The sequence below is a fragment of the Schizophyllum commune genome (assembly GCF_000143185.2).
Source record: "Schizophyllum commune H4-8 unplaced genomic scaffold SCHCOscaffold_8, whole genome shotgun sequence".
In the NCBI taxonomy this organism is placed as follows: domain Eukaryota; kingdom Fungi; phylum Basidiomycota; class Agaricomycetes; order Agaricales; family Schizophyllaceae; genus Schizophyllum; species Schizophyllum commune.
Genome location: NW_026089545.1, coordinates 1,151,428 through 1,174,531, shown reverse-complemented (window position 1 = coordinate 1,174,531; position 23,104 = coordinate 1,151,428). Strand labels below are relative to the sequence as shown.

Here is a 23,104-nt window from a genome sequence, read left to right as displayed (position 1 = left end):
GCGACCCCGTCGTCTCTGAGCGCCTTGTTCGATGCGGAAGCGAAGGACGGGGTGCTCGGAATCGTGTACGGTGATGCTGAGGATGAGGATATCCCTGCCAATTCCTCGACGGACCTGAAGAGTCTGCCGGTACGCAACAGATTCCTTTGCTCCTGGCGAGGTTCCCATGACTGACGCCCTCCCCAGCCCTACATCTCCACCACCCCCACCGAGGCGACTATCCAAAGCTTCATCTCGGCCGCGGGGCTGCGCGCTATCATCTCCTTCCCCTCGCCCTCGGGCAAGCAGAGCTTCCACGTCATGGAGCGGCCCCGCGTCGCGTTCGCGCCCGTCGCGTATACGCCTGGGTTCCCTGCTGAGGGCGGTGTGCTCGATGCGCCGAAGGAAAGCCTCCCGTTACCTACCACCAGCTCCTTCACCACCGGTACGCCCAACGCCTCGACGGCTCCCACCCTCGGCGCCCCGACAGTGCCCATCCTCGGCGCCCCGACCCCGACCCCCACCCCCTCACCCCTCGGCAACATCCCCACCGAGGCCGAATGGCACGCCCTCTGGGCCGCCTGGGACCTCGTCACTCTGTCAATGATCCCGCCCGACATGCTGCACCAGAAGCCGATCGACTTGCGGCACAAGTGCTTGTTCTACATCGGGCACATTCCGACTTTCCTCGACATGCTCCTGAACAGAGCTGTGGGCGGGGGACCTAGTGAGCCGGCGTACTTCTGGAACATCTTCGAGCGGGGGATCGACCCGCATGTGGACGATCCGGACCATTGTCATGTACGTCGGGTTTCTTTCGCACCGACTGGATGGCTGCTGCAATTCCCCGATCAAACAAGCCCGACGCTAACTCCTTCTCTACAGAACCACTCCGAGGTGCCCACCCGCGACGAGGACTGGCCGACCCTCGAGACGATCATCGCTTTCCGCGACCGCGTCCGCGCGCGCCTCATGCGCCTCTACGCCGACCTGCGCGCCGGGCGGGTCGCGCTGTCCCGGAACATCGCGAGGACGCTGTGTTATACGCTCGAGCATGAGGGGTTCCATGTGGAGGTGAGGGTCGGACGGCCTTGGTTTTCCTCGTTGTATAACATTTTCCCCTTCTTGCATACCCTTTCTGCTGATCTCGCATCACTTTCCTTACTTGACCTCATGTGACGATCATCCTCACCCGCATCCCCAGACCCTCCTCTACATGCTCATCCAGCGCGCGGGCTCGGGCACGCTGCCCCCGCCCGGCTTCACCCCGCCACCCTGGGACCTCCTCAAGGCGCAGTGGGATGCCCTGCCTCAGCCCGCGACGTCTACCGTCACCCTTGGCCCCGCGGAGATCACGCTTGGGCACGACGACTCAGAGGGGGAGGATTCCACACGTCAATACAGCGAGCAAGAAATCGTCAACCATGAATTTGGATGGGATAACGAGTCGCCGGCGCGACGCGTGCAGGTCAGCGCGTTCCGCGCGGAGTGGCGGCCCGTGACGAATGGGGAGTTTGAGGTGTATTGGAGGATGGGCGAGGGGAGGGTGCCGATGCCGAAGAGTTGGGTGGAGGAGGAGGGGGAGGTTAAGGTGAGTAGTGTTTGCATACTCACAGTAGGCCTTCGCTCCCGACGAATCCCTCACTCCCAACGAATCGCACTCCCTACGCACCATCCACTCCCAACGCTGACCCGCCTCCCCAGGTCCGCACCATGTACGGCCCCGTCGCCTTCGATGTCGCGCGGAACTGGCCCGTGCTGACCGCCTACGACGACCTCGCTGCGTACGCTGCCAGCAAGGGCGGCCGCCTCCCCACTGAGCCCGAGCTGCGGCTCTTCCTCGACACGTACGACGTCGGGCACGCCGGGGGCGCGAACGTGGGTTTCCGCAACTGGCATCCAGTACCCGCGACTGCAGGACTAGAGTTGGGTGGCGAGGCCTCCACCATCAACGACACCACCACCGCCACCTCCGCCTCCTCCTCCTCGCCCTTCAGCACCGGCTTCACCAGCGGCGCCGGCTCCAACGGCGGCGTCTGGGAGTGGACGAGCACCGCCTTCGACACGCACCCCGGGCTGGCGCCCACCCAGCTCTTCCCGGGGTACTCGACCGACTTCTTTGACACGAAGCACCAGGTCGTGCTCGGCGCGTCGTACGCGACGATCCCGCGCCTCGGGCGGCGCACGGTGCGCAACTTCTACCAGCACAACTATCCGTATCCGTGGGTGGCGGGGCGGGTGGTGTATGATGTGTAGAGGGGTGAGCATGCAGCGGAAAGAGGATGCACAGAGGATGAGGCTGGACCTCAAAAACTTCGTTACGGCTTGTTTTTCCCCGTGTGCTTGTGCTTGATTCTTACTTCTTGTCTCGCGAGTTAATTGACCACCTGTATACTGTTGTAACCAAATCCAATAGATCTTCTCGTACCAGCTACTCGACAGCATCATAGAAGAACACCCTCCACAGTGCCAGCGTGATGTTCGCCACGAACCCGAAGCCTATCCATATTCGCATACTTGTGCTGGACGAGACATTGATTCAACTGCAGCAAGGTAGATCGCAAAGGAGTACTCACGAGAACACGACGCTATCCTGGGATTCCAGCGGGCGGCCATCGTCCCAGAACGCTGCAGGCTGAGGAACGGCGATAAAGAAGAATGGCAGCAAGGGGAAGAAGAAGCCCATGAGGAAGCCTTGCAATGGGGTTGAGCTTGCTGCTGCATTTGCAGGGGTGAGATCTCCGGCTCCCCCGCCGTCCATGGAATCGATCCATTGTTCTTCGAGCGTGCGGGTGTAATCACGGTCTGGAGAGGGTGGTGATGAGCAGGTGAGAGATGTATGCGGTGGTGATGAAAACACACATTCTTCCTCGGTTGCGAAGTCGGTGTCTGAGAGATTGGCCAGACGGCCGTGGAATTGGCGCCTGAAGTTGGCGATGTCTGCTTCTGAAAACCCGAGGGAGGCGAGTCGGTCGAAGCCGCGGACTACTTGGATCTGTGATGTCTAGTCGTGTCCATTAGGGAGGCATAGTCACTGAAGATGGAAGCCACACACCTGAATGCGAGCCTCCCCCTCTTCCTCTTCGCCTGGCTGTATCTCAGGGCCGACGTTGCAATGTATCCAGGTGTTATGGGTATCGTGTTGATCCCCTCCAGCGTCCAGCTTTGCCGCATCTCTTCTCCGCGCTCGCTCATCGGCCGCCGCGAGATGCTGGTACACAAAGACGTCGTTGGTGAGTAGGCGCCCAGCGTAAATCAGGCGCAGGCGCCGGTTGCGCAAGTCGGGACGTTGGGTCCTAATCTTCCTGGCGAGTTCCCTCGTATCAGTGCGCCTATGATGCACCATTCTAACGACAGACCTTGCTCAGAACGTCCTTGACCGTGTCCAGCTGGTCGATGGTGATGGTGAGGTCGGCGCCCTCGGTGAAGCGCACAACGAGCTGGCGTTCCTGCGGCTGAGCTGTACTCGACGACGACGAAGCCCCTTGCGCATCAACGTCGACAGCTCTGCGCTTTCCCTTCGCTTTCTCGCTGAGCGGCACCATGGCGCGGTGGTCGTGGGAGGAGCGCGCTGTCAGGAACGGCAGCCGGCGGGCCGGGTAAGCCCGGATTGTCCTTATGGAGAAACAATCGTTGAAGCTGGATTCGGCGTTCGCCGCCGCGTCCTTGCTCCTCGCTTTCATGTCGAGCACCTCGCACTTGGCATCTACGACCTCCACGGGAGTGGGGAGCTCATGCCCAGCCTTTTTCCAGAATGAGTCAGCAACTTCGCGTTAGTTTGCCCGCAAGGCGATCCTCAAGTTAGCTTGGGAAGTAGCATTCATCGGCGCATCTGATAGAAAGCGACCGTGCTGAAGTTGTCCCTCCTCGCCTGCGGACATAAACGAATACGCGGGTGACGCTGGTTGGTCGTTTGACAGACTGTGAGAGCATCAGTGGTCACCAGCGTGAGGGGGAGGGTCAAGCGACCGATACAATGCCTCCCGCCACAGCTTGCCCGCCCTACCGCATGGGTTACGATACGTAGGACGTCAGGCTTGGCCAATAGAATCCCAGAGGGCACAAGGAAGTGACGTCCCTACCAGCACCATTGAATGTGGCTTAGGCGGCGAGGTGGTCTATCACCGATGTCGGATTGCCTGTCCTCTCATCGCTTTCCTCTCCTTCCACTGTACTGCTGCGACACCAGTGACTCCACCAAGCATCGCACTCACGTCTGGGAAGGGGAGCTTGGAACTCGGAAGCGCGCGCAGCAATTTAGCAGGCAGACGGCCATCAGCCCAGCATCAGCCGGCCTGATCATATCATGCCTCGCTCCTCCTTCTCATCATCCCTACAAAGTGCCTAGCCGCGGGCGGGGACGGTGCCTTCCCTTCCCAGGCGATCTTTTCCTCCCGCCTCCATGGCGGACGCAGGCCTCCCCCTCGACACCGCCTACCTCACCGCGATCTGGCTGGAGACGCTCTTCTACGGTGCGCCGATCACTTTGGGCTCGCCCGCTGCCGGCGACGTAAAACTGATTCAGATGGTTACCCCTCCCCCTGCCTCGCCCCATATCGCCCTGTCTTATACTTGACGGTGGCGCCCACTGCACCATACAGGCATCAACATCTGCTTATTCTTCTCCTATGTCTACATCCTGCGCTTCCGGCGCACGCGCAAGATCTCGAGCGTGGTGTTCTGGGTCGCCGTGTTGATGTTCCTATTTTCGAGCGTGCATGTTTCCCTGGGATTTGCGCGCTTGATATGGGGATTCATCGACCGGCGGAATGACCCTGGTGGTCCGGCTGGCTACTTTTCGGACGTGTCGCATCCACCGAACGTGGCGAAGGTCACTATCCATACCGTCAATTCCATCCTGGGGGATAGCATTGTGGTGCGTAGTCGATCCGGCATGTGACGCGCCGTTGCTGACGGTATGCGCTCGGCAGGTTTGGAGGTGTTGGCACGTCTGGGGCAGAAACTGGAAGGTCTGCGTGTTCCCAGCCATGCTCATTCTGGGTTCCGCAAGTAAGTGGCTCGGTGGCAGAAGTAGAGGGCTGGCTAACGCACCATAAAGTCAGCGGTTTCGGTCAAGCATACATATTCGCGAACGCCAAAACAATACACAGTGCTTTCAATGACGTGCGTAGAGCTGTTGCCTTCCCTTCCCTTCCCTCCCCCGTCGTACTAACGCTCGTGTAGACCCTGGAAAAGTGGAACGGCTCCGTGTTCATCCTATCCCTCGTCACCAACGTCATTGTCACTACCCTCATCGCCGCTCGTATCTGGTTTTTGGCAAGAGAAGCCGGCGGGCACATCCTATCCACGAAATTCCGGTATACCAAGGTCCTAATCATCGTGATCGAGTCCGCGATGATATACAGCGCGGCGCTCATCATTGAGATTACCCTGTACTTCATTGGCAGCAACGCGTTCTATATCGTGTATGATCCCATAGCGCAGCTTACCGTATGTGCCCCTGCCCATCCCCCACATCTTCTTCGTGCTAACATCATTCTCAGGGTATCGTCCCCACCATGATCATTGTCATGTCTACTCTCGGCCTCACCGCGGAGGATATGGACTCCATCCCTGTTGGCAAGGCTAGACCCGAGGACCCCGAATCCCATCACCTCTCCACCATAAACTTCAAGCCAGGCGGTCCCGCGCGCGGTAGCGTACCCGGGCTCTCCACCGGAAACACGACCACAGGCTATTCCGACCCGACGACGGAGGACTCGTCGATCGACTTTAGGGCCTACAGCGAGGTCAAGGTCCCGGAGCACTACGTGGATCCGCCAGACGCGAGTTTCGTGGTCGCGCCGCCAGAGCGGTCACCTCGTGCGGTACATCACTACGAGATACGATGAGTTGCGGGAGGAATTTTATGGAGAGGATCTCTGGTGGAGGACGTACTTACATACTACCCCGACGCTGTTGCTATCGCAGGATACCATGCGCTGTACTTCTAGTGCTCATACCTATGCAGGCTTAATTGGCAGCCTTGTACTGTTTTCTTCTGCTACTTGTGCTTCATGAGATACCTCGTATGTACATATGCAGTGCATTTTTCTTGGTTTACCATCGGTACCCTTAGGCGAGCAAACATATACAAACAATCAAAGAAATCTGTTGATGGACCTTTGCTTCCGTCCGATCACTCTTTCCCCATGACCTCCCTCACGCATACGGAGACGGTGTTGGGGAAGCGGAAGGCATACGTCCTCCACCTTGCATCCAGCCCCGAACCTAGCACCGCGCAGTCGGACTCGGAATATGAACCGCCAGAAGAATCTATCCCCTCGGGGTCCAGGACACCAGCGGGGTCCAAGACGCCTACGAGATCGAGAACACCGTCGGGGGGAAGAGCACTGTCAAGGCCCAAGACCCCGATCATCGTCAATGGGAAGCTTGTGAAGGACACGAAGAAGCGCTACGCGTGCACGTTCGAGGGATGCGATAAGGCGTACACGAAGCCCTCGCGCTTGGAGGAGCATGCCCGATCGCATACGGGGCAGGTGCGTTCGGCGATCGGCGGGTTGTGGGGGAAGGGGGAAGGGAACAGTGAGCTGATCAACAAGTCTACAGCGTCCATTCGTCTGCGCTACCTGCAATAAGTCGTATCTGCGCGAGACCCATCTGCAAGCGCATTCGCGGAGCCATCTACCCGAGTCGGCACGGCCTTTCGAGTGCACTGTGCCCGGTTGCGGCAAGCGTTTATGGACGTCACAGCACCTGCGCGTCCATCTGGACTGGCACAATGGCGCAAAACCCTTCCAGGTGCGCTCTACGAGTGTCGTATTATGCGAAGATTCTTATCAGGCTTGCAGTGTACGGAGGAAGGCTGCGACGAAGCGTTCGCGAAGCACCACCAACTTCGAACGCATATCTGCACGGCACACTGTCCGGAAGGCACGAAGCCCTATCGCTGCGAGCACGAAGGCTGCGCCAAGTCCTTCAGCACCAACCAGAAGTTACGCGCGCACGTTAGAACTCATGATGGTATGCCTATACTCAATCCGTCCTGCTCATACTCTTATTCATGTACACACTACAGAAACCCGCTACGCGTGCCTAACCTGCTCTCCCGCCGCCTCCTTTGCCACCTGGACGGCTCTTCAACACCACAATCGCACCACGCACCCGCCGATATGCAACCACCCCTCCTGCAACGGCAAGCAATTCACCTCTCAGAAGGGCCTGCGAGCGCATCAGAAGCTCCACGAGCAGCAAGAGGTCGAGCGCGCGATGAACGGAAACCAGTCCGATGCGGAAGACGACGACCAGCCGCCGAGGAAGAAGCGCCGCGGGGGCGAAGTCGGCCGCGACTGGAAATGCGAGGTTGTGGGGTGTGGGAAGTGTTTCAAGTCGGTGAGTGGCTTTCGGGCTGTGAGGACGTCGAGATGGGAGATGACTGACCGGTCTACAGAAAAAGGCCCTGACCACACATACAAACGTAACGCATCTCGGGCATCGCGAGTTCGTGTGCGCGCACGAGGGTTGTGGTCGCGCCTTCGGGTATAAGCACCTCCTCCAGCGGCACGTCGCCAAGATACATACTCGCACCTCGTCATCCTCTTCGGAAGAGAACGAAGGCTCGGGCGCGGATGCTGGTTCAGGCGCGGAGGACGACGATGACGAGCAATCGGCCGTTGAGGACACTCACGCGGAAGATAACACCCTCATCGACCTCATCACAGGCAGCACGTACGCCAAGAAGGCGCAGGACAGGCTGCGCTCGGCAACGTCGTTGTGCTGCCCCTACCCCGACCTCTCTGGCTTGCCGTTACTGTCCGATGCGACCTCGAGCACGTTGCTACCTGGTGCGGCCTCGAGCTTGCTGCCCACCACGTCTACCTCGCACGCCTGCGAGTACGTGTTCAGTCGCGCGTACGACCTTCGGCGTCATCTCCGCGCAACGCACGGGCTAGAGACGGACAAGGATGCGCTCGACGCCTGGGTTCGGAAGGAGAAGCGATTGAAGGCCGCTGCTGCGTAGGCTGTATTTGGCGTCCATGCGACTCAGATTACCACTGCTTCATCTTCGAAATATTTTCCGCCTCGTGAATTTTCTGTAGTCTTTAACCTCACTCGCTCGGACTCGCTGCTTCCTGTCCATGCAATGCAAAAACGCGCCGGATTTTGATTCAACGAGCCCATTACGCAGGCGCGGAAAAGACACGGTACGCGAGTATAGTGTGTGTGGTATCTAAGTAATACAGTCCAAGAAGACGAATGCGGCGGGCGATGGGGGTTCCAGAGGGGCGAAGGTTGTGACGAGGCGAAGGTTGTGACGAGGCGAAGTAGGAGACGGTGAGCAGCAATACGAACGCGAACGACGAGAGGAGAAGGTATGTGAGCGCAGAAAAGGTATGTAACTATGGCATACTTAATAGGTAGCAGGGCGATACAACAAACCGGTGTCGATAACAAATCAAGAGAGCGTGGTACACATGTGGAGGGTTGGGTGCTTCGGGTTGGAGTGGGTTCCGGGTTTGGAGAATGGCGGGGCCTACGCGCATAGAAGGCATGGCATGGATGTGAGGTGAGGTGAGGGTGGGGGTGAGGACATGTGGCTGTGGCGAGCTCGACGCTGATGTGATGACGGGGTTGTCCGTTATAGACAGTCGCCCTTGCACGGCGTCGGCTCGCGGACATCTACGTCCGATAATTCGGTGCAGTCGCCTTTGCATGCTGCATTGCGCGCAGGGGCGAGGGCGATGTCCTCGGGAGAAATCTGTTGTTATATCAGCGCCAGAAAATATGGGGACTCAGTCAATGACGCACCGGCCCTCTTGCCTCCATCTCCAGTCCAGAAATCGGATTCGGCAGCGGTGGCTGCGCGATGGGGGCCGCTTGTGCGACCAGCGACACTGTAAGTGCTTTTAGTAACTGATCTCACTCCAGAAAATATAGGCTACGTACAGGTGACTAGGAAGGACGCAAGGAGGATGCCTCGGCAGTACATGACGGGTAGACAGGGATTTTAAAGAGCGCGCCTGCGTCGAGCAGGAGAAAGCAGCGGGTGTGCCAGAGTGTACGGCAGATGAGTGTTTGGCTCTTAGGGAAAAGAGTGCGGGCTGCGGTCTATGCACCATCCTCTCCGTCCCTGTATGTTTTATATCGTGGCATCTTGACATGACCAAGTACAAACGGGAGGGTATCCGGGGATAGGGCGTTTCCCCATCCGTGTACAACAACTTGTTTACTTCTCCTTTGGGCGAAGGAAGCTGCCTTATTTAGCAATTTCCAGGCTTCGGAGCCGCGGATGCAACTTTGCATCCGGGTGCGGGGTGACGCCGCAGTACACCAGGAGGCGGCTGGACGCGACGACACTCACGGCCAAGAATACCTTGACGCTTCCTGTCCGACAGGCTGTGACGGGGCTACTAGCTGAGATAAGGGTTTGAGAGTCGGAGTGGCGGTCTATGCATGGCGGGTACGCAAGCTGGTGCTGTTGAGTAAAATAACGGGAGGATAAATCCTTCCAAGACATCTCAACGTCTAGAGTGCATACGCATAGCAGGTACCGCCTGCAGAACGCGGAACCAAAATACAAGCGAGTGACATCGTCGTGAACATCACACGGAATCAGAAAGTCAGTGACCGGATGAACTGCCTTTTACGGACGCACTTGCTTGTTTAGAACATTGAAGACCAAGGCCAGGGCACAATACATCCTCAAACGACGCTCGCCTGGCGTACGCCACTTCCTGATGTCGTTGCTGCAGAGCAGTGACGGGATGTGTTCTAGACGAAGGGAAGACGCTCGACTCTATAGCGCCTCATTGACGAAGCGAAGCCTGCTTGTGGTTTCGGCCTGCTTGTGCATCTCCGTCCGTAAGAGGTATCCCGAATGTCGCTGGCACTCGGATCATCATTTCCGAGAGTCCTTCTCGCGCATGAGTATTTGCATAGGTTGCAGGTCAGATGGAAAATCGCGCCTTCGAATTGATGCTGCCGCGCGCCCTCGACTTATTGATCACGTACTGCCGCCGCTACGCGCAATCTTCTGAGCCGCAAATAAAGGTAAGAATAAGCGCCGAGAAATGCCTGGAACCCTGTAGTCAGTCAGCACGTCTGCGAGCAAGGATTGGCTGGGTTGCTGACTCGGAACGCTGAGGTACGGGGGTGGGTGGGGTGGCCATCAATTCTGCCCATGGCTCTGGTCAATACCTCATCGCTCGGGTGCGGTGAGTGCTCGAGAGCGTCCATAGGGAAGGCCATCAAGGAGGCATAAATTCTTTGCATGGTACGCCAGGGTCATGGAAGTAAATCCTGTCTCGATTCGCTTCCAGTTCAATGCCTCGTTCGCCTTAAGCTTTCAGCGTGGCCTTGCAGGTCTGTAAGGAGTTGATATGTATTTCTTAGGGTCAAAAAGAGAAGAAAAACAGGACGGGAGGGGCGGCGCCATTAACGAAGAAGACAACGATCAACGCGACGCGACGAACTCGACAAGCGCGATCGGCGACCGGCCCGACGCTAACTGACATAGCCACCTTTGAAAGGCTGCCTCATCACGAACGGCCATCTGGCGTTCGACTGGCTCACACTACTTTTCGGCCGACAAATCCTGACTGGCTCTTCAATAGTATACTTACTGGCATTGTTCGACAACCGCCCGCCTGCAAGCCATGGAAAGGCTGAGTATCGCATGCGGTTCGGCGGTCGAGCGAATTGCAGCCTGCGTCTTCGGGAATGACATTATTAGAGCTTCTAAGCTTGCTGTCCCCCCCCCTGCTGCGATTCCAGCTGACATGCAAACAAGACGATCAAGAGCTATGCGAAGCCTTGTCTTCATTTACCTATACACAGTAAGCCCGGTGCCACCATGCCTTGTATGCAGTGATTGACCGCCCTCTTATAGATTCCATGACGTGGACGCCGCATTCTGACTGAAGCCGCTATGTGGTCAGTACCCGCACACTCCTTCAGATACGTCCTTGCCTCCCCCGCTCCGTGACCGGTTGTATACCTTCATGCGTCACCCGACCTGTCGCGCTCCCAAGAGCCGTCGATATCGGGAATCCGGAGAGACTACATAAGTTGCTGCTGTCGCACATAGAACAAGCGTTGTGTGGAACGCTCGACCATACGCTCGCGCGCCCTTGATTACTCCTTGTTTTCACATCATGCGACTCAGTCTCATCTCCGTACTCGTGTACGCCTCAGTCGTTCGTTGCGTCACAGTCCAGGATGGCGGGGCCTTTGCAGCAGAACCTTTCGACTATATAATCATCGGAGCAGGCACTGCTGGGCTAGTGGTACGTCGCTCTCCTTCTTTCGAGACCTAGGCACTGAAATGTGCAGGTAGCCACCAGACTGAGCGAAGACCCTTCAGTGAGGGTCGGTGTCATTGAAGCGGGCGAGACGGCCAAGAACGTGGATATCATCGACGTCCCCGGATTGGTATGTATCTGTCTGTAGGACTATACTTCTCCGACTAACACATATCAGTATGGTGCCGACGTGGGGACAAAATACGACTGGAACTACACGGCCGAGGCTCAAGGTGATATTCCGAGTGTGAGCTGGCCACGCGGAAAGGTTGTAGGAGGTATGCACACGATTACTTGGGTGCTTCTCATGCCCTCATTCATCTTGGATCTTGAAGGCTCTTCTGCGCTCAACTTCCTCGTCTGGGACCTACCTTCCGCGGCCGATTTCGATGCCTTCGAACGTCTTGGCAGTCCAGGATGGAACTGGGCGAATATTTCCTCTGGTGTAAAGAAGGCCACCAACTTCACTACGCTCACACCAGACCAAACCAATGAGCTCGGCGGAATACAACCCAACGTATCTGACTACGGTACCGACGGCCCTGTACACGTCTCCTTCGGTCGCTTCTTCCCACCCATTACGAAGCTCTGGATCGCTGCGCTGAACGTTTTGGGCATACCTACCAACGGACGACCGAATGGCGGAAGCATCGTGGGCGTCAACTTGACACCAATGGATGTTCGACCGGACAATATGACCCGAGACTACAGTGCACCTGCGCGCTACTATCCCAGAGAGGCGCGCGAGAATCTGGTTCTGCTTACCAGCGCCTTAGTGAGCCGCGTCAACTTCGATCCTGGCGCGAGGCAAGGACTGGTCGCGAAGTCTGTGACATACATCAGTGGCGGGCAAGCCTACAATGCTACTGCCAGCCGGGAGGTGATCCTTTCTGCAGGCACCGTGAAGTGAGTGGACGCCCAATGGCGCGAATGACTTTGACTGATATGACGCTCTCAGTACGCCCCAGGTGCTCGAACTGTCAGGCATCGGTACCAAGGATGTTCTGGATTTGTGAGTTTACTCTTGCGCGGGCATGAAATCAGCTGACATAAGTGCTCAAAGGGCAAGGATCGAACAGCTTATCGACCTGCCTGTCGGCGAGAATTTACAAGATCACAGTGAGCCCCTTCTCAGGCATGCATCTGAACCATGAAGTCGAACCTTTCTCAGCGACCGTGTCTCTAAACTACGAGATACGCAACGATATCGTGACGACTAGCGCTCTCGCAACCAACGCAACCCTTGCCGCCGAGCAGCTTGCCTTGTGGCACGCCCATCAGCCCAGCATGTACGACTTCGGTACACGCGGCATCGGATACCTCAATCTTCCCCAACTTGTCGGCGAGGACCGTGCGCAGGATATCATAGCCAAAGCCGAAGCGTATGCACAGGGGCAGAATGGATCCGTCTACGCGGACGTTTTGGCCAAGCAGGTTGACCTCATGAAGAATGAAACCGTAGGCCAGATAGAGCTGATCACCGTCGACTCCGGGCGTGGTGTGGAGATGGAGGAGGGGAAGGCGTACATGTCCTTCGTCGTTGCAAATCAGCACCCGTTGAGTCGAGGTGAGCACTCAACTGTGGAACACAACGAGCTGCTCAACATATTTCAGGCTCTATCCACATCAACAGCAGCGATCCTAGCGTCTATCCCATTATCAAGCCTAACTACTACAGTGTCGATCTAGACCTGGTCATGCATGTCGCAGGCGTTGACTGGGCGTTGAAGATAGGTGAGCTCCCTTGGCGCTGTGAAGGCCGGCAAGGGTGCTCACGACCTCCCAGCTCAAACGGCTCCATACGCGGACCTGGTCGTGCAACAACTGCTGCCCACCGCGGGCCAGGACCTTCGCGAGTTCGTCAAAGCGCAGGTCTCGTCGGAGGCCCATCCCATCGGGACGGCGAGCATGCTACCTTACGGGCGCGGCGGCGTTGTCGATGCTGAACTCCGGGTGTACGGGACGTCCAACTTGAGGGTCGTCGATGCGTCTGTCATCCCCTTGCATGTCTCGGCGCACCTTCAGGCGACGGTCATAGGCATCGCTGAGCGGGCTGCTGAGCTGATCACGGGCGCAGTGTAATCTTTGCTGTGCACCTCGTAATCCAGAAGTAGAAACCGCTTCTTCACGGCGCTCGGCTGTTGCAAATGCAAGGAATCCCATTGTGTACAGTACAGAACCCGAGAAGTAGTTACAGTACATACTTTACACTTCAAATCACTGACGTGCCGCTGTCCATGTATGGCAGTCATTTTCGCCCCACAAGGCCTGCCGCCAATTAGCGCCAGGTGTCATTCTGAGTGAAGGAGCCCGACGCGGAGGTAGTGATGCTCCTGTTGGGGTCGGACTCCCACGTAACCTGCCCGTTGTTCTTGCGGATGTACTTGTACTCGATCTGGGTGTTGGCGGGCAGGTTGACGGTCACTGCGGAGAGTTTAGGAACGGCGCGGAACGAGGGTGGTGGACTCTACTCACCACTCCAGGTCGGGTAGTTGTCAGCATTGAGCGCGATGGCGTTATCCGGGGACCAGTTGGCGAGCTGGTTGACGCTGCCGGTCACGTAGATGTTCTCTGCGGACCTCGTCGGTCGACCGCCGAAGCCCAAGATGAAGTACACGTACCGCCGTAGACAGTGGTAGCCTGGACGTTGAGCGTGACAGCGACCGTGTCACCGCCGCTGCCCCCGCCCCCGCCCGTGCTGCACGTCGCGGGCACAGTGAGGCCCGCCGCGCCCCAGCTTGCCGGAATCGCCCCGCCGCGGGCCTTGAACGCGGTGATGGCGGACGCGTAGCTCCAGGTGAGGTCCGCTGCCGAAGTGGGATTCCCACTCGACTTGTCGATCTGCTCCGTCAGGCCGCCGTCCGCAGGCGTGAAGTCGGCGAGAACCTCGAGGAAGCCGTCGGCCCAGTTGCGGATCGCAGAGGTGAGGGTGGCATACTCGGAGGTGGAGGACGCGTAGGTGCCGGCGGTGATGGAGGAGTCGAACTGCTTGAAGAAGGCGAGGGAGGTGCTGGTGACGTCGAGCGAGCCGAGCTTGTCCCAGGTATTGAGCGCGTCGTAGAGCTGCTCGGCGACGGCGAAGGTGGTGAGGTACCAAGGCTGGCGGGACGTCAGCCTAAGTGCGGCGACAGTGAGCATTCATACGAACATTTCCATTGTAGTACACGTCCTCCTTGTAGCGGCCGGTGAGGATAGGGTCGGTGGCACCGGTGGGGTTGATGGAGTAAAGCCCGCGGAACGAGTCGACGTAAACCTTCAGATTAGACAGCGCGCGGTCAGAGCAGGGCTGGAAGGTGACCGAGTCGCAGCCGGCTTCGATGTCGAAGGTGTGAATGCTAGTGAGGACCGTGTTGGCGTCGATGCCAGAGCGGCCGCCGCCGGTGTTGGCCGTCGCATAGCCGCCGTTGCTGTTCCAGTACGACTGCAGGAAGCAGAGCACGTTGTCGGCCTGCGTCAAGTAGGTGGACGCGGAGGCGCCGACGGCGGTGGCGAAGGTGGCACCGAGGCGGAGGGCGGTGTGCTGCTCGGCAGTCGTGAAGAACGACGAGGAGCTGACCTCTTCCCAGAGGTCGAAGCTGACGAGGGGGTCAATCAAGTCCGGTACGATGTGTAGGTGACTATGCTTACCCAGTCTGGTTCCAGTACGAGACGACGTAGTCCAGGTCAGCCTTCACGACTGGCCAGATAGTGTCCGTGACGTATGAGGTGTTGCCGGAGCTAAGCAGATGATTCCCGTAGGTGATGAGGGTGATAGCACGCAGAGCCGGGCCATCTGTCAAGAGTTAACAATGAGCGAGGCCCCGATTGGTCATGAGCTCGGACATACCGCGCTGAGGGCGTCTAGAAGGCCGGAGTGAGCGAAAGTGCGCGACAAAATAAGAATTTTGACGTACCCCCAAGCGCCAGTGAAGGCAGTCAGGTCGATGTTGAACTTGGGCTCGCCGAGGCCGCCGCTGGTGTACGAGCCAGAGGGGTTGTCGACGCGCTGCAGCTTCTGCTGCGAGCTGACATACGAGTCGATGACCGACTGCAGGCTCGACTCGCCCTCGATGAACCTGGCGTGGGTGAGTATATGCTACAATACCATCGCGCTGTAAACACCCACTCATCGACGAGAGCGCGAGAAACGAGAGCAGCGTCGCGCGTCCAGGTGTACAGGTAATCCGGGTTCGACGTCGAGGGGGATGCGATGATGACACCGGAGGCAGCACCGTGAGACTTCGAGCCGCTGGGGCCGATGTTGGCCAAGATGCCCGCCTGCGCAATAGGCGACTCCGCCGAAACATACGCGTCCGCCGCGCTCGTCTGAGCACGGGCGAGCGAGCAGAGGCCGAGGAGGGCGAGCGAGACAGTGGAAGCGAGACCCATAGCACCAAGACCTTGGGTGTTCGACAGGGAGGTGCTGTTGCCGCACCACTCTAAAACCAGTCGCTCTTTATACTCCCAAATCGCCGCTGACATGTTATTCACGAATTGTGGCACACCATCGCCCAGAGTTGCCATGGGGTCGGAAGCGAAGGGGTCGGGGCAGGAACGGGGTCAGCTGAGGCTCGCGAGCACGCGGCGCCTGTGCGCGGGGATTCAATGGCATGTGGCCATAGCTTGCGGCTTTAGCGCTAGCATGACCCGTGTCATGGGAAAAAGAACGGAGGGAAAGGTCCAAAAGAGACGCGCGTGCGTGGGCGAGGCGGACATCGGGGAAAGTGACTTCGAGTCAAGAGCGCTGGTACCTGCGAAGAGCTGATCTGCGGGCGGGGTCTCACGACGTTCACAAGGCTCACACGGGCCCGACTCCATGCTGAATTCTAGACAAGCATCTTGCACACTCGGTCGAGGAGGAGTTCGAGCGCGAAAAGGCTCCGGACCTCTAGGCAGAAGCACGAATAGACGCTCTCCGCGAGTCTTGGGTACCATTTCCCTGCTAACACAGGTGCGTACCCTCGGTCGGGATTCACCGAGGACCACAAGCACCTCCTCGGTCCTCTCCTTGGCCCATACTTGCGAATATCGATGCAGGCACTTTGCCTGATGCGTTCTGGAGAGCTTGTGATTTCAGCAGGATTTCCGTACTCGTCTTCTCTATTCAGAATTTTGACGCTCCTACCGCTTCTTCTTATGACGTGCGGGAGTCTTCGGAGGCTCTTTGGGCTTGAGGAAACCGCCTTCTGCGAGGGCCTCTTTCGCCACCCCCGAGATGCACTTCCAGCGGTCAGAGCCTAGTTGGACCCCGCCATACCATCTCCATACGATGACGATCACGTCCTCGCAGCCAGAGAGCTCCAGGAGGCGAGCCAGGCGGTCGCCAGCGCCGCTCTCGCCGCCGTCATCTTGGCCAGTGTCGGCGAGGCCGTCAGGTCGAGTAAGAATGCGGTACGCGATCATGCAGTGAGTCGTCTTTTTCATGCGAGGAAGCCCTCTGAGGTACTCCAGGAGGGTCTCGAGCGAAGCAGGGTCCTTGAAGGTAGTTGCGTGCGCAAGGAACACGGATCGATGCTCCGTTATGCGCGAGGAGGAGAAAACAGGGTATGGCCAATTGCCGTTCGCTGTATGTTTGTTGAGGCGCGCTGTTGGCCGGATGCGGCGAACGAACCTGAGGTGGAGGCCATGGCTCGGCCTTTACACGGATCATAGGACTGTTTTAAGCACGTAGACCACCTGAGAGGGGGGAGAAGACGAGTAGACGCGCGTGATAAGACGCCTGGGCGGGCGATGATCATGGGCGTCAAAAGCAACCAGTAACACGTGTGACCGTGGAAGACGGACTTTGCGGAGTCTTCCGTCCTCTCAGCGTTCGGGGACCCTTTAGAGCGACAGCTTTTCTCCTCGGGTTTGATGTTGAAGATGGTGGTCGTCAAGGTATTCTGCCTGAATCAGGACAAGGTATTGCGCGATTTGTGTTTGTTCGGCGAGGATCGCGACGCCTCTCCTGTGCGCCTCCTCCTCCTCCTCCCCCCGTCATGTGCGTCGCCCGCCCTAGGAAGACCGCAATCTTTTGGTTTCGCTCTCGCGTACTCCGTTGTTTGACTGCTTGTATGCGCCACGCGTTCGTCGGCTGGCACCCATTGGGAAAAGCTCCTTCCTCCAGTGTACTTACTTGACCAGCCGACCAGGTCGCCGAGCCCTCGCCCATCATGTCATCTCTTTCGACCCCGAGACTGTCTTGTGCTATTGGCTGAAGCATCTATTGGCTATGTACTCTGTCCTCCACTGTGGCTTTCGTGCGTGTCACACGTCCTTTCCTGCTGTTGCATGTTTGTCAAAGGTCGAGGCGGAGGGGAATCCATGTCCCATGCGCTCGATGGTCCAGAGCGCAGAGCGCCCTTGATCTCCCTCATTCTTTTGTTCTACCACCCTCTGTTCACCCATCCCTGAGCCTCTGCCTCGTCCCTTCCCCCCTCTTCCTCACGTGACCGCGACCGTGCGGCCGGCAGCGGCCGGTTCGATAGCGAAGCCGAGGCCCCAACAAAGTTCGCCGCTCACTTTCAACGAGCCCTCGAAAAAAGCACCGTCCCCTCGAACTTGCTAGCCCTTTTCCAGTCGAGACTCATAGGCAGTCGATAGCTCTGTCATATAAGCCTCAAGCCTCCGATTCGCCATGATATCTATTCTTTCCTACTCTTTCCCCCGAGTCCGACCCACCGTCCTATCGCCGTGCCGCATCACAATCTCCAATGTCCATGCGACGTCGTCCAATGCCGAAGTCAGGTGCCCGTCGGGATCTGCGTCCTGAGCGTCTCCAGATTGGATGTTTCGAGCCTATCAGCCCGGACATTGACTCTCACAGCCGCGGAGGCCATTGAAGGTGAGCTTCAGCGCGGGACAGGAGCACGCGCGACGCCGCCTTCTCAGAGGAACGTGGGCGGCCCAGCGCGCAAGCACGTTGGTCGGCAGCGCCCGCTACTGCAAGGAGCGCCCTCCGTTGAGGTGCCGCATGCTGGACGAGGGCCTCACGCACCGATGGATCCGATCGATGTGCAATCTAGGCTCCCCATATGACTGCCGCCTCTTATAAGGATAGCTACTGACGGGCGCAGGCGCACAGAGCTCTTCTCTACTTGAATCCTCCTCCATTTCGCTAGCCGACGACCAAGATGCGTAAGTAGGGGCGAAGAGGGAGGGAGGGAGGGGAACTGATGACATTCCGCCAGGTCTTATCATCCGCGAGGACCCCACCCATGTTGGCGAATATATCGCAAACTACATCTGCAAGCGGTATGTCGCGCAGCCGCTCACGCGCTCTGCACGGACTGATATGACGGTGCAGAATCAACGCCTTCGCGCCAACGCCCGAAAAGCCGTTCGTGCTCGGGCTCCCCACCGGCTCCTCCCCAATCCCGACATACAAGGCCCTGATCAAGCTGGTGAAGGATGGGAAGCTCTCGTGCGTCCCTCGATCATGCGACCCCTCCTTCTCATGCTAACATGCATGGCCCTCCAGCTTCAAGAACGTCGTCACATTCAACATGGACGAATACGTGAACCTGCCCGAAGATCAGTACGTGATGAGCACTTTGGGACGCGCCGGCCGCAGCTAGTTGGCTGCATTTGGCTGGCGCGCTACCCGCATCCGCAACTGACTGACGCGACCATGCTAGCCCTGAATCCTACCACACATTCATGTTCCGCGAGTTCTTCTCCCATGGTGCGCCACCCCCTGGCATGGGACGTGCGGCGGGTTGCTGACGGGTTGCGCAGTCGATATCCCGCCATCGCAGGTGAACATTCTGAACGGGAACGCGAAGGACTTGATTGGCGAGTGCAAGGCGTACGAGGAGCGCATCAAGTCGTATGGGGGGATTGAGCTGTGCGTATCATTCCTTTCCTCCTTCTCCCCATTCCCCTCTCCCCCTCTTGTACTCCCACTCGCGTACTGAACTCACCCTCTCAGTTTCCTCGGCGGCATCGGCGAAGACGGGCACATCGCCTTCAACGAGCCCGGTTCGTCGTTGGCCTCCCGCACGCGCATCAAGACCCTCGCCTACGACACCATCACCGCCAACGCGCGCTTCTTCAACAACGACATCTCGAAGGTGCCGCACATGGCGCTCACCGTCGGCGTCGCGACCGTGCTCGACTCGCGGGAGGTCGTCGTCGTGGTCACCGGGCTGAAGAAGGCGCTCGCGCTGAGCAAGGCGATCGAGGAGGGGATCAACCATCTGTGGACGCTGTCGGCGCTGCAGCTGCACCCGAGGTCGCTGATTGTGGTGGATGAGGACGCGACGAATGGTGAGTGGGGTTTTGGGGAGGAGGGAGGAGGAAGGGATGTGGGCTGATGCTGTTGACAGAGTTGCACGTGAAGACGGTGAAGTACTTCAAGTCGATCGAGCGCGTGCAGGACGAGGTCGAGGAGGCGCACGCGAAGCTACTCGCAGAGGATAAGAGCGAGCTTGTGCAGAACATCGGGAGCATGGAGTAGAAATACTGAATTGGTTTCGTGGTTCTTGGGATACAGTGTATGTATTTTTACTGGGAAATCCTATCTATCGGGAACAACGGGTTCGTGAACGATGCACAGACTCGTAATGGTACAGCCGCAAGCGGTTGGTGGGCATCGGACCGGTAGCCGGACGGGCGCCTAATACTTATTTCTGTGCGCGCTTCGCCCCGTCCCCCAATCCTCCCTCTGCTGAGTTCTCAGCCGCTATGCCGAAGGTCTACACCCTGTCCGGCAATGAATACGCGCCTGACATACCCATCCTCGGGGTGCTTGACGAGACACGACGCCAAACTGTCCTGTGCAGGCTAAGCGAATACGAGAGACGTTTGCGATGCTCACGGAGGAAAGAGGGTCGCATCTCAAATAGCTGGGTTGCATCTCAAACAGCTGAAGGCAATACTAAGCGAGCGCAGGAGCAATGAATTCGCCGGTCTGAAGCGCTTCGGCCGACGCGAAAGTGGGGCGTGCGGTCCACTGGCTGCAGTCCTCATGCTTGCCAGCGTTCGCGACGTTTGTATGATAGTCCCTTGCCAGGGCCCACTCGCGTCCGCTCTTGCCAAAAACAACGAGACTCCAAATGATTACCCAAATAAATACATGCAATGGCCATGACATCAGCTTTACCCTACGCATACCTGAGGTACAGTCAGCGTTAATTCTCACAATTGAGAAGGAGACACTTAGTACTACTCACCAGAACAGCGTCGACACGCCCACAGGGAACGTGTACTTCGCCTGCTTACCCTTGAAGGAGATCGTGGCCTGACGCAAGACGGTTAGAGAAGTTTCAAAGCACCAGAGGGTTGCAGCTTCACGTACCTCGATGTCGTGGAAGTCCGCCTTCCCTGCGCTGTCGGTGTCGTAGTCTATGCAGTACTTAGTTGACCGAACAGACGACGTGGTCGCGCTCTCACAGTTGAGCACGACAAGTGAGTAACGCGATGGCTCGTTCGCCACGCCACGCTCCGTGAGGAACGCGCCGACGACGAGGGCCCAGCTCTGGTCGCCCGTGACGCTGACGCCGATGCGCTTGCCGAAGGGGCCGCCAGCATCCTTCGGAAGGATGGCTCTCGAGAGCTGGGCGAGGGCGTAGTCTGCGAGCGATGCAAGGTCAGTGCATTTACGCTAAGGGGAGGAAGTTGAGAAAACCCACATTGCCGGCGAAGCACATAGGTGCCGTTTGACTTGACCTCGACCAGACCTGTACAGCCGCCCTCGTGGTCGCAGCTGGATGCGCCGTCAAGTTGAGGGCCGCCGTTCTCGTCAAGGGCAAGGTTCCAGTAAAGGCTGGCCATGGCATGATGCTTCAACGCGTCTAGGTCGGACTCAGGAATCGATCGTTCTCATCAGGATGCGCTGTACCCACCGATCCCTCTAGACAAATAGGTCAGTCACCTACAAATCTGACTTCTTTTCTGATCGTAAAACTCACAGAATCTGCGTCGTCCACTTGACATCGGCCCACCAGTCGGTATCCGACGTGCCAGTGCACTCTTCGGTGTCTGTTAGCCTTGAGAAGGGTCCCAATCCCGATCCACTTGCCCGTCATATCTACAAGGTACGGTCAGTCTTCTCGGTATCGCGGCTGTTGCCATGAAAACACCCACAGATCTCCTTATCCTTGTACTTCTCATAGAACTCCTCCATCTGATCCACCGTACCGCGATAGCAGTGGAAGGACACGCCCGCGAACGCGTCGGGGGCTGCGTCGAGCAGGTGCACTGGGTACTCCGCCGCGTGGTCCCAGTTGTGCTCGTACCCGATAAGCTTGACATTATTGAAGCCGTTCTTGTCCATCAGACTGCGAAGCGCCTTCCCGACGGCCGCCTCCTTAGCGGCGGTGTAGACGGTGGATGGCAGCGAATCGTTGTTATTCTCGGGTTCGTTTTGGATGGAGATGGCGTACGCGGTGATGCCTTTGTCCTTGAATGCCTGAAGGCATTTAAGGAGGTAGTTGGCGACTAGAAGAGCCGTTAGCACAAGCCTGTACGATGAAGTCAAATACGCACAAACATCCTGGTACTCATCCTTCAAAACACCACCCTTCATCGTACCCGTGTCCTTCATCCAACCTGGCTGCAAGCACGTCAGCACGCGCCCGATGTCCGAAGCGGCCTATACAAAGGCTCAACCCACTGGAGACCACGGTAGAATGTGGATCTTGATATCCGGGTTCACAGATAGAATGTCCTGAATGACGGAGAAGAGCTCGGCCGGAGCGTTGTTCACGTCGAAGTGATCCAACGCGGTGTCCCCATCCGTTTCATCGAAGCTCCAGACTGCAGCCGAAGGGGTCACTCAGTGGGACGCGGGACGCAGAAAATTGGGTGACGAACCGTTCGCGGAGAAGTCGGTCGCGCCCAAGGGGACGCGAAGGTAGGTGAGCCCGGCATTGCCGTTGGTGTCGGATACGTCGAACAGCTTGTTCAGCAGTTCTCCGTACTTGTCTTTGTTCGCAGTCTGGGTGAAAATTGAGCAAGTACGAAATTGAGGCGCGATGTTCAGATTACCGTACCTTGAGGCCGTTCAGCACTGACGCAGACGCATCGGCTGAGAACTCGTTGAATATCGGAAGTTCTAGGTGGGAAAGGGGCATGATCTACTCAGAGAAGCGCCGTATCCTGCAATGGACTGGTAAACGGTATTCTCGTCTATAACGATGTCGGCGCTGGCGCTAGTCCCAGACGTCTCGAAATTGATTGGGCTTGCAACGCCTGGCCCAACGGCGGAAAATAGGTGGTTTTGGTCGTGCTGCGGGCGATATATCAGCTGAACTTTTTGACACATAATCTACTTTTTACGAACCGTTGTCTGATACTGCAGCGAGTTGACGTCAATAAGAAAGCAAAGGGGCTACGGTGATGCTACTCACTACGTCGAAGATCTGCTGTGAGGCCGCTAGCTTCACAAGGAGGGTCATAAGAGCGACAGAGAAGGTGTACATCCTAGCGACCCGCCAGATGCAAAATAAATACGAATAAAGGAGCGTGAAAGGAAAGAGGAGCGATTGCAGCCAGCTCAGGCTCAGCTATCGTCGAACGTCAGATGATGAAGACCCGAAAATGAAAGCACTCATTATAAGTATAAGCTGAGCCATATACCGGACTTTGAGAGGCCTGTGTGCCTGCGCCCGCCCTCGTCAGCCTTGACGACCAAACGAGCTGTACAAACAAAATCCCAGCTCGGACAGCATTTCGTATAGCAATCTCCTTCCTCGCATTCGTTTGCGCGATGCGAAGGGAGAATTCTGATGAGAACTTGCGCGATACCGCGACGCCGCCGCACCTGTCGTGTTATCATGCCAAACTGGGATCAAACAAGAAGTCGGAGTGTACGGCCGTATTCGGGGTAAGGGGAAGAGTGCGCATTGTCTTACATACGGAGAACAAGAGAACATATTTCATAGGCGCGGCAGTGAGGATGCGAG

General features: G+C 57.7%; 10 protein-coding genes across 10 annotated transcripts; 5 read left to right on the top strand and 5 right to left on the bottom strand.

The window, feature by feature from the left end:
- Positions 1-300: 300 nt before the first annotated feature.
- SCHCODRAFT_02669525 (uncharacterized protein) lies at positions 301-2,235 on the top strand (the record flags this gene model as incomplete). The annotated part of the gene is made up of 4 exons (XM_003030104.1): positions 301-780; positions 865-1,053; positions 1,184-1,594; positions 1,684-2,235. 4 exons carry the CDS (start codon positions 301-303, stop codon positions 2,233-2,235), a joined length of 1,632 nt encoding a protein of 543 aa, XP_003030150.1.
- Positions 2,236-2,410: 175 nt separating this feature from the next.
- SCHCODRAFT_01173030 (uncharacterized protein) lies at positions 2,411-3,524 on the bottom strand (the record flags this gene model as incomplete). The annotated part of the gene is made up of 5 exons (XM_003030543.1): positions 2,411-2,501; positions 2,556-2,784; positions 2,842-2,983; positions 3,035-3,280; positions 3,339-3,524. The coding sequence occupies 5 exons, from the start codon at positions 3,522-3,524 to the stop codon at positions 2,411-2,413; spliced, it is 894 nt and encodes a 297-aa protein (XP_003030589.1).
- A 603-nt stretch (positions 3,525-4,127) lies between these two features.
- Positions 4,128-6,115, top strand: SCHCODRAFT_02631639 (uncharacterized protein). Its single transcript, XM_003030105.2, has 6 exons — positions 4,128-4,451; positions 4,581-4,855; positions 4,911-4,989; positions 5,039-5,103; positions 5,164-5,430; positions 5,484-6,115. Exons 1-6 carry the CDS (start codon positions 4,382-4,384, stop codon positions 5,829-5,831), a joined length of 1,104 nt encoding a protein of 367 aa, XP_003030151.1. The 5' UTR covers positions 4,128-4,381; the 3' UTR covers positions 5,832-6,115.
- A 16-nt stretch (positions 6,116-6,131) lies between these two features.
- SCHCODRAFT_02509548 (uncharacterized protein) lies at positions 6,132-7,960 on the top strand (the record flags this gene model as incomplete). Its single annotated transcript, XM_003030106.2, has 5 exons — positions 6,132-6,479; positions 6,550-6,741; positions 6,792-6,963; positions 7,019-7,332; positions 7,391-7,960. The coding sequence occupies 5 exons, from the start codon at positions 6,132-6,134 to the stop codon at positions 7,958-7,960; spliced, it is 1,596 nt and encodes a 531-aa protein (XP_003030152.1).
- Positions 7,961-8,078: 118 nt separating this feature from the next.
- On the bottom strand, positions 8,079-9,198 carry SCHCODRAFT_02631635 (uncharacterized protein). The gene is made up of 4 exons (XM_050345671.1): positions 8,889-9,198; positions 8,750-8,836; positions 8,365-8,699; positions 8,079-8,312 (listed from the first exon to the last, which is right to left on the bottom strand). Exons 1-3 carry the CDS (start codon positions 8,927-8,929, stop codon positions 8,579-8,581), a joined length of 249 nt encoding a protein of 82 aa, XP_050199225.1. The 5' UTR covers positions 8,930-9,198; the 3' UTR covers positions 8,079-8,312; positions 8,365-8,578.
- Positions 9,199-10,954: 1,756 nt separating this feature from the next.
- Positions 10,955-13,445, top strand: SCHCODRAFT_02343034 (GMC oxidoreductase). The gene is made up of 9 exons (XM_003030107.2): positions 10,955-11,225; positions 11,272-11,370; positions 11,419-11,518; positions 11,576-12,146; positions 12,199-12,252; positions 12,304-12,359; positions 12,412-12,807; positions 12,855-12,974; positions 13,027-13,445. Exons 1-9 carry the CDS (start codon positions 11,094-11,096, stop codon positions 13,320-13,322), a joined length of 1,824 nt encoding a protein of 607 aa, XP_003030153.1. The 5' UTR covers positions 10,955-11,093; the 3' UTR covers positions 13,323-13,445.
- On the bottom strand, positions 13,380-15,754 carry SCHCODRAFT_02631634 (glycoside hydrolase family 15 and carbohydrate-binding module family 20). Its single transcript, XM_003030545.2, has 8 exons — positions 15,346-15,754; positions 15,134-15,295; positions 15,067-15,080; positions 14,868-15,012; positions 14,389-14,815; positions 13,862-14,339; positions 13,716-13,811; positions 13,380-13,664 (listed from the first exon to the last, which is right to left on the bottom strand). Exons 1-8 carry the CDS (start codon positions 15,699-15,701, stop codon positions 13,519-13,521), a joined length of 1,824 nt encoding a protein of 607 aa, XP_003030591.2. The 5' UTR covers positions 15,702-15,754; the 3' UTR covers positions 13,380-13,518.
- Positions 15,755-15,889: 135 nt separating this feature from the next.
- On the bottom strand, positions 15,890-17,370 carry SCHCODRAFT_02737517 (ribosomal protein S5 domain 2-like protein; the record flags this gene model as incomplete). The annotated part of the gene is made up of 4 exons (XM_003030546.3): positions 15,890-16,783; positions 16,831-16,895; positions 17,004-17,101; positions 17,335-17,370. The coding sequence occupies 4 exons, from the start codon at positions 17,368-17,370 to the stop codon at positions 16,341-16,343; spliced, it is 642 nt and encodes a 213-aa protein (XP_003030592.2). The 3' UTR covers positions 15,890-16,340.
- A 639-nt stretch (positions 17,371-18,009) lies between these two features.
- Positions 18,010-19,751, top strand: SCHCODRAFT_02631621 (glucosamine-6-phosphate isomerase). Its single transcript, XM_050345670.1, has 8 exons — positions 18,010-18,335; positions 18,389-18,452; positions 18,505-18,621; positions 18,679-18,735; positions 18,836-18,882; positions 18,936-19,044; positions 19,129-19,466; positions 19,526-19,751. The coding sequence occupies exons 1-8, from the start codon at positions 18,332-18,334 to the stop codon at positions 19,654-19,656; spliced, it is 867 nt and encodes a 288-aa protein (XP_050199224.1). The 5' UTR covers positions 18,010-18,331; the 3' UTR covers positions 19,657-19,751.
- A 468-nt stretch (positions 19,752-20,219) lies between these two features.
- SCHCODRAFT_02750134 (glycoside hydrolase family 30 protein) lies at positions 20,220-22,706 on the bottom strand. The gene is made up of 16 exons (XM_050347234.1): positions 22,550-22,706; positions 22,483-22,494; positions 22,281-22,428; positions 22,193-22,227; positions 22,014-22,137; positions 21,814-21,956; positions 21,687-21,753; positions 21,285-21,638; positions 21,220-21,228; positions 21,110-21,170; positions 21,044-21,051; positions 20,831-20,992; positions 20,592-20,771; positions 20,497-20,543; positions 20,372-20,439; positions 20,220-20,312 (listed from the first exon to the last, which is right to left on the bottom strand). Exons 1-16 carry the CDS (start codon positions 22,619-22,621, stop codon positions 20,303-20,305), a joined length of 1,500 nt encoding a protein of 499 aa, XP_050199223.1. The 5' UTR covers positions 22,622-22,706; the 3' UTR covers positions 20,220-20,302.
- Between the last annotated feature and the right edge of the window lie 398 nt (positions 22,707-23,104).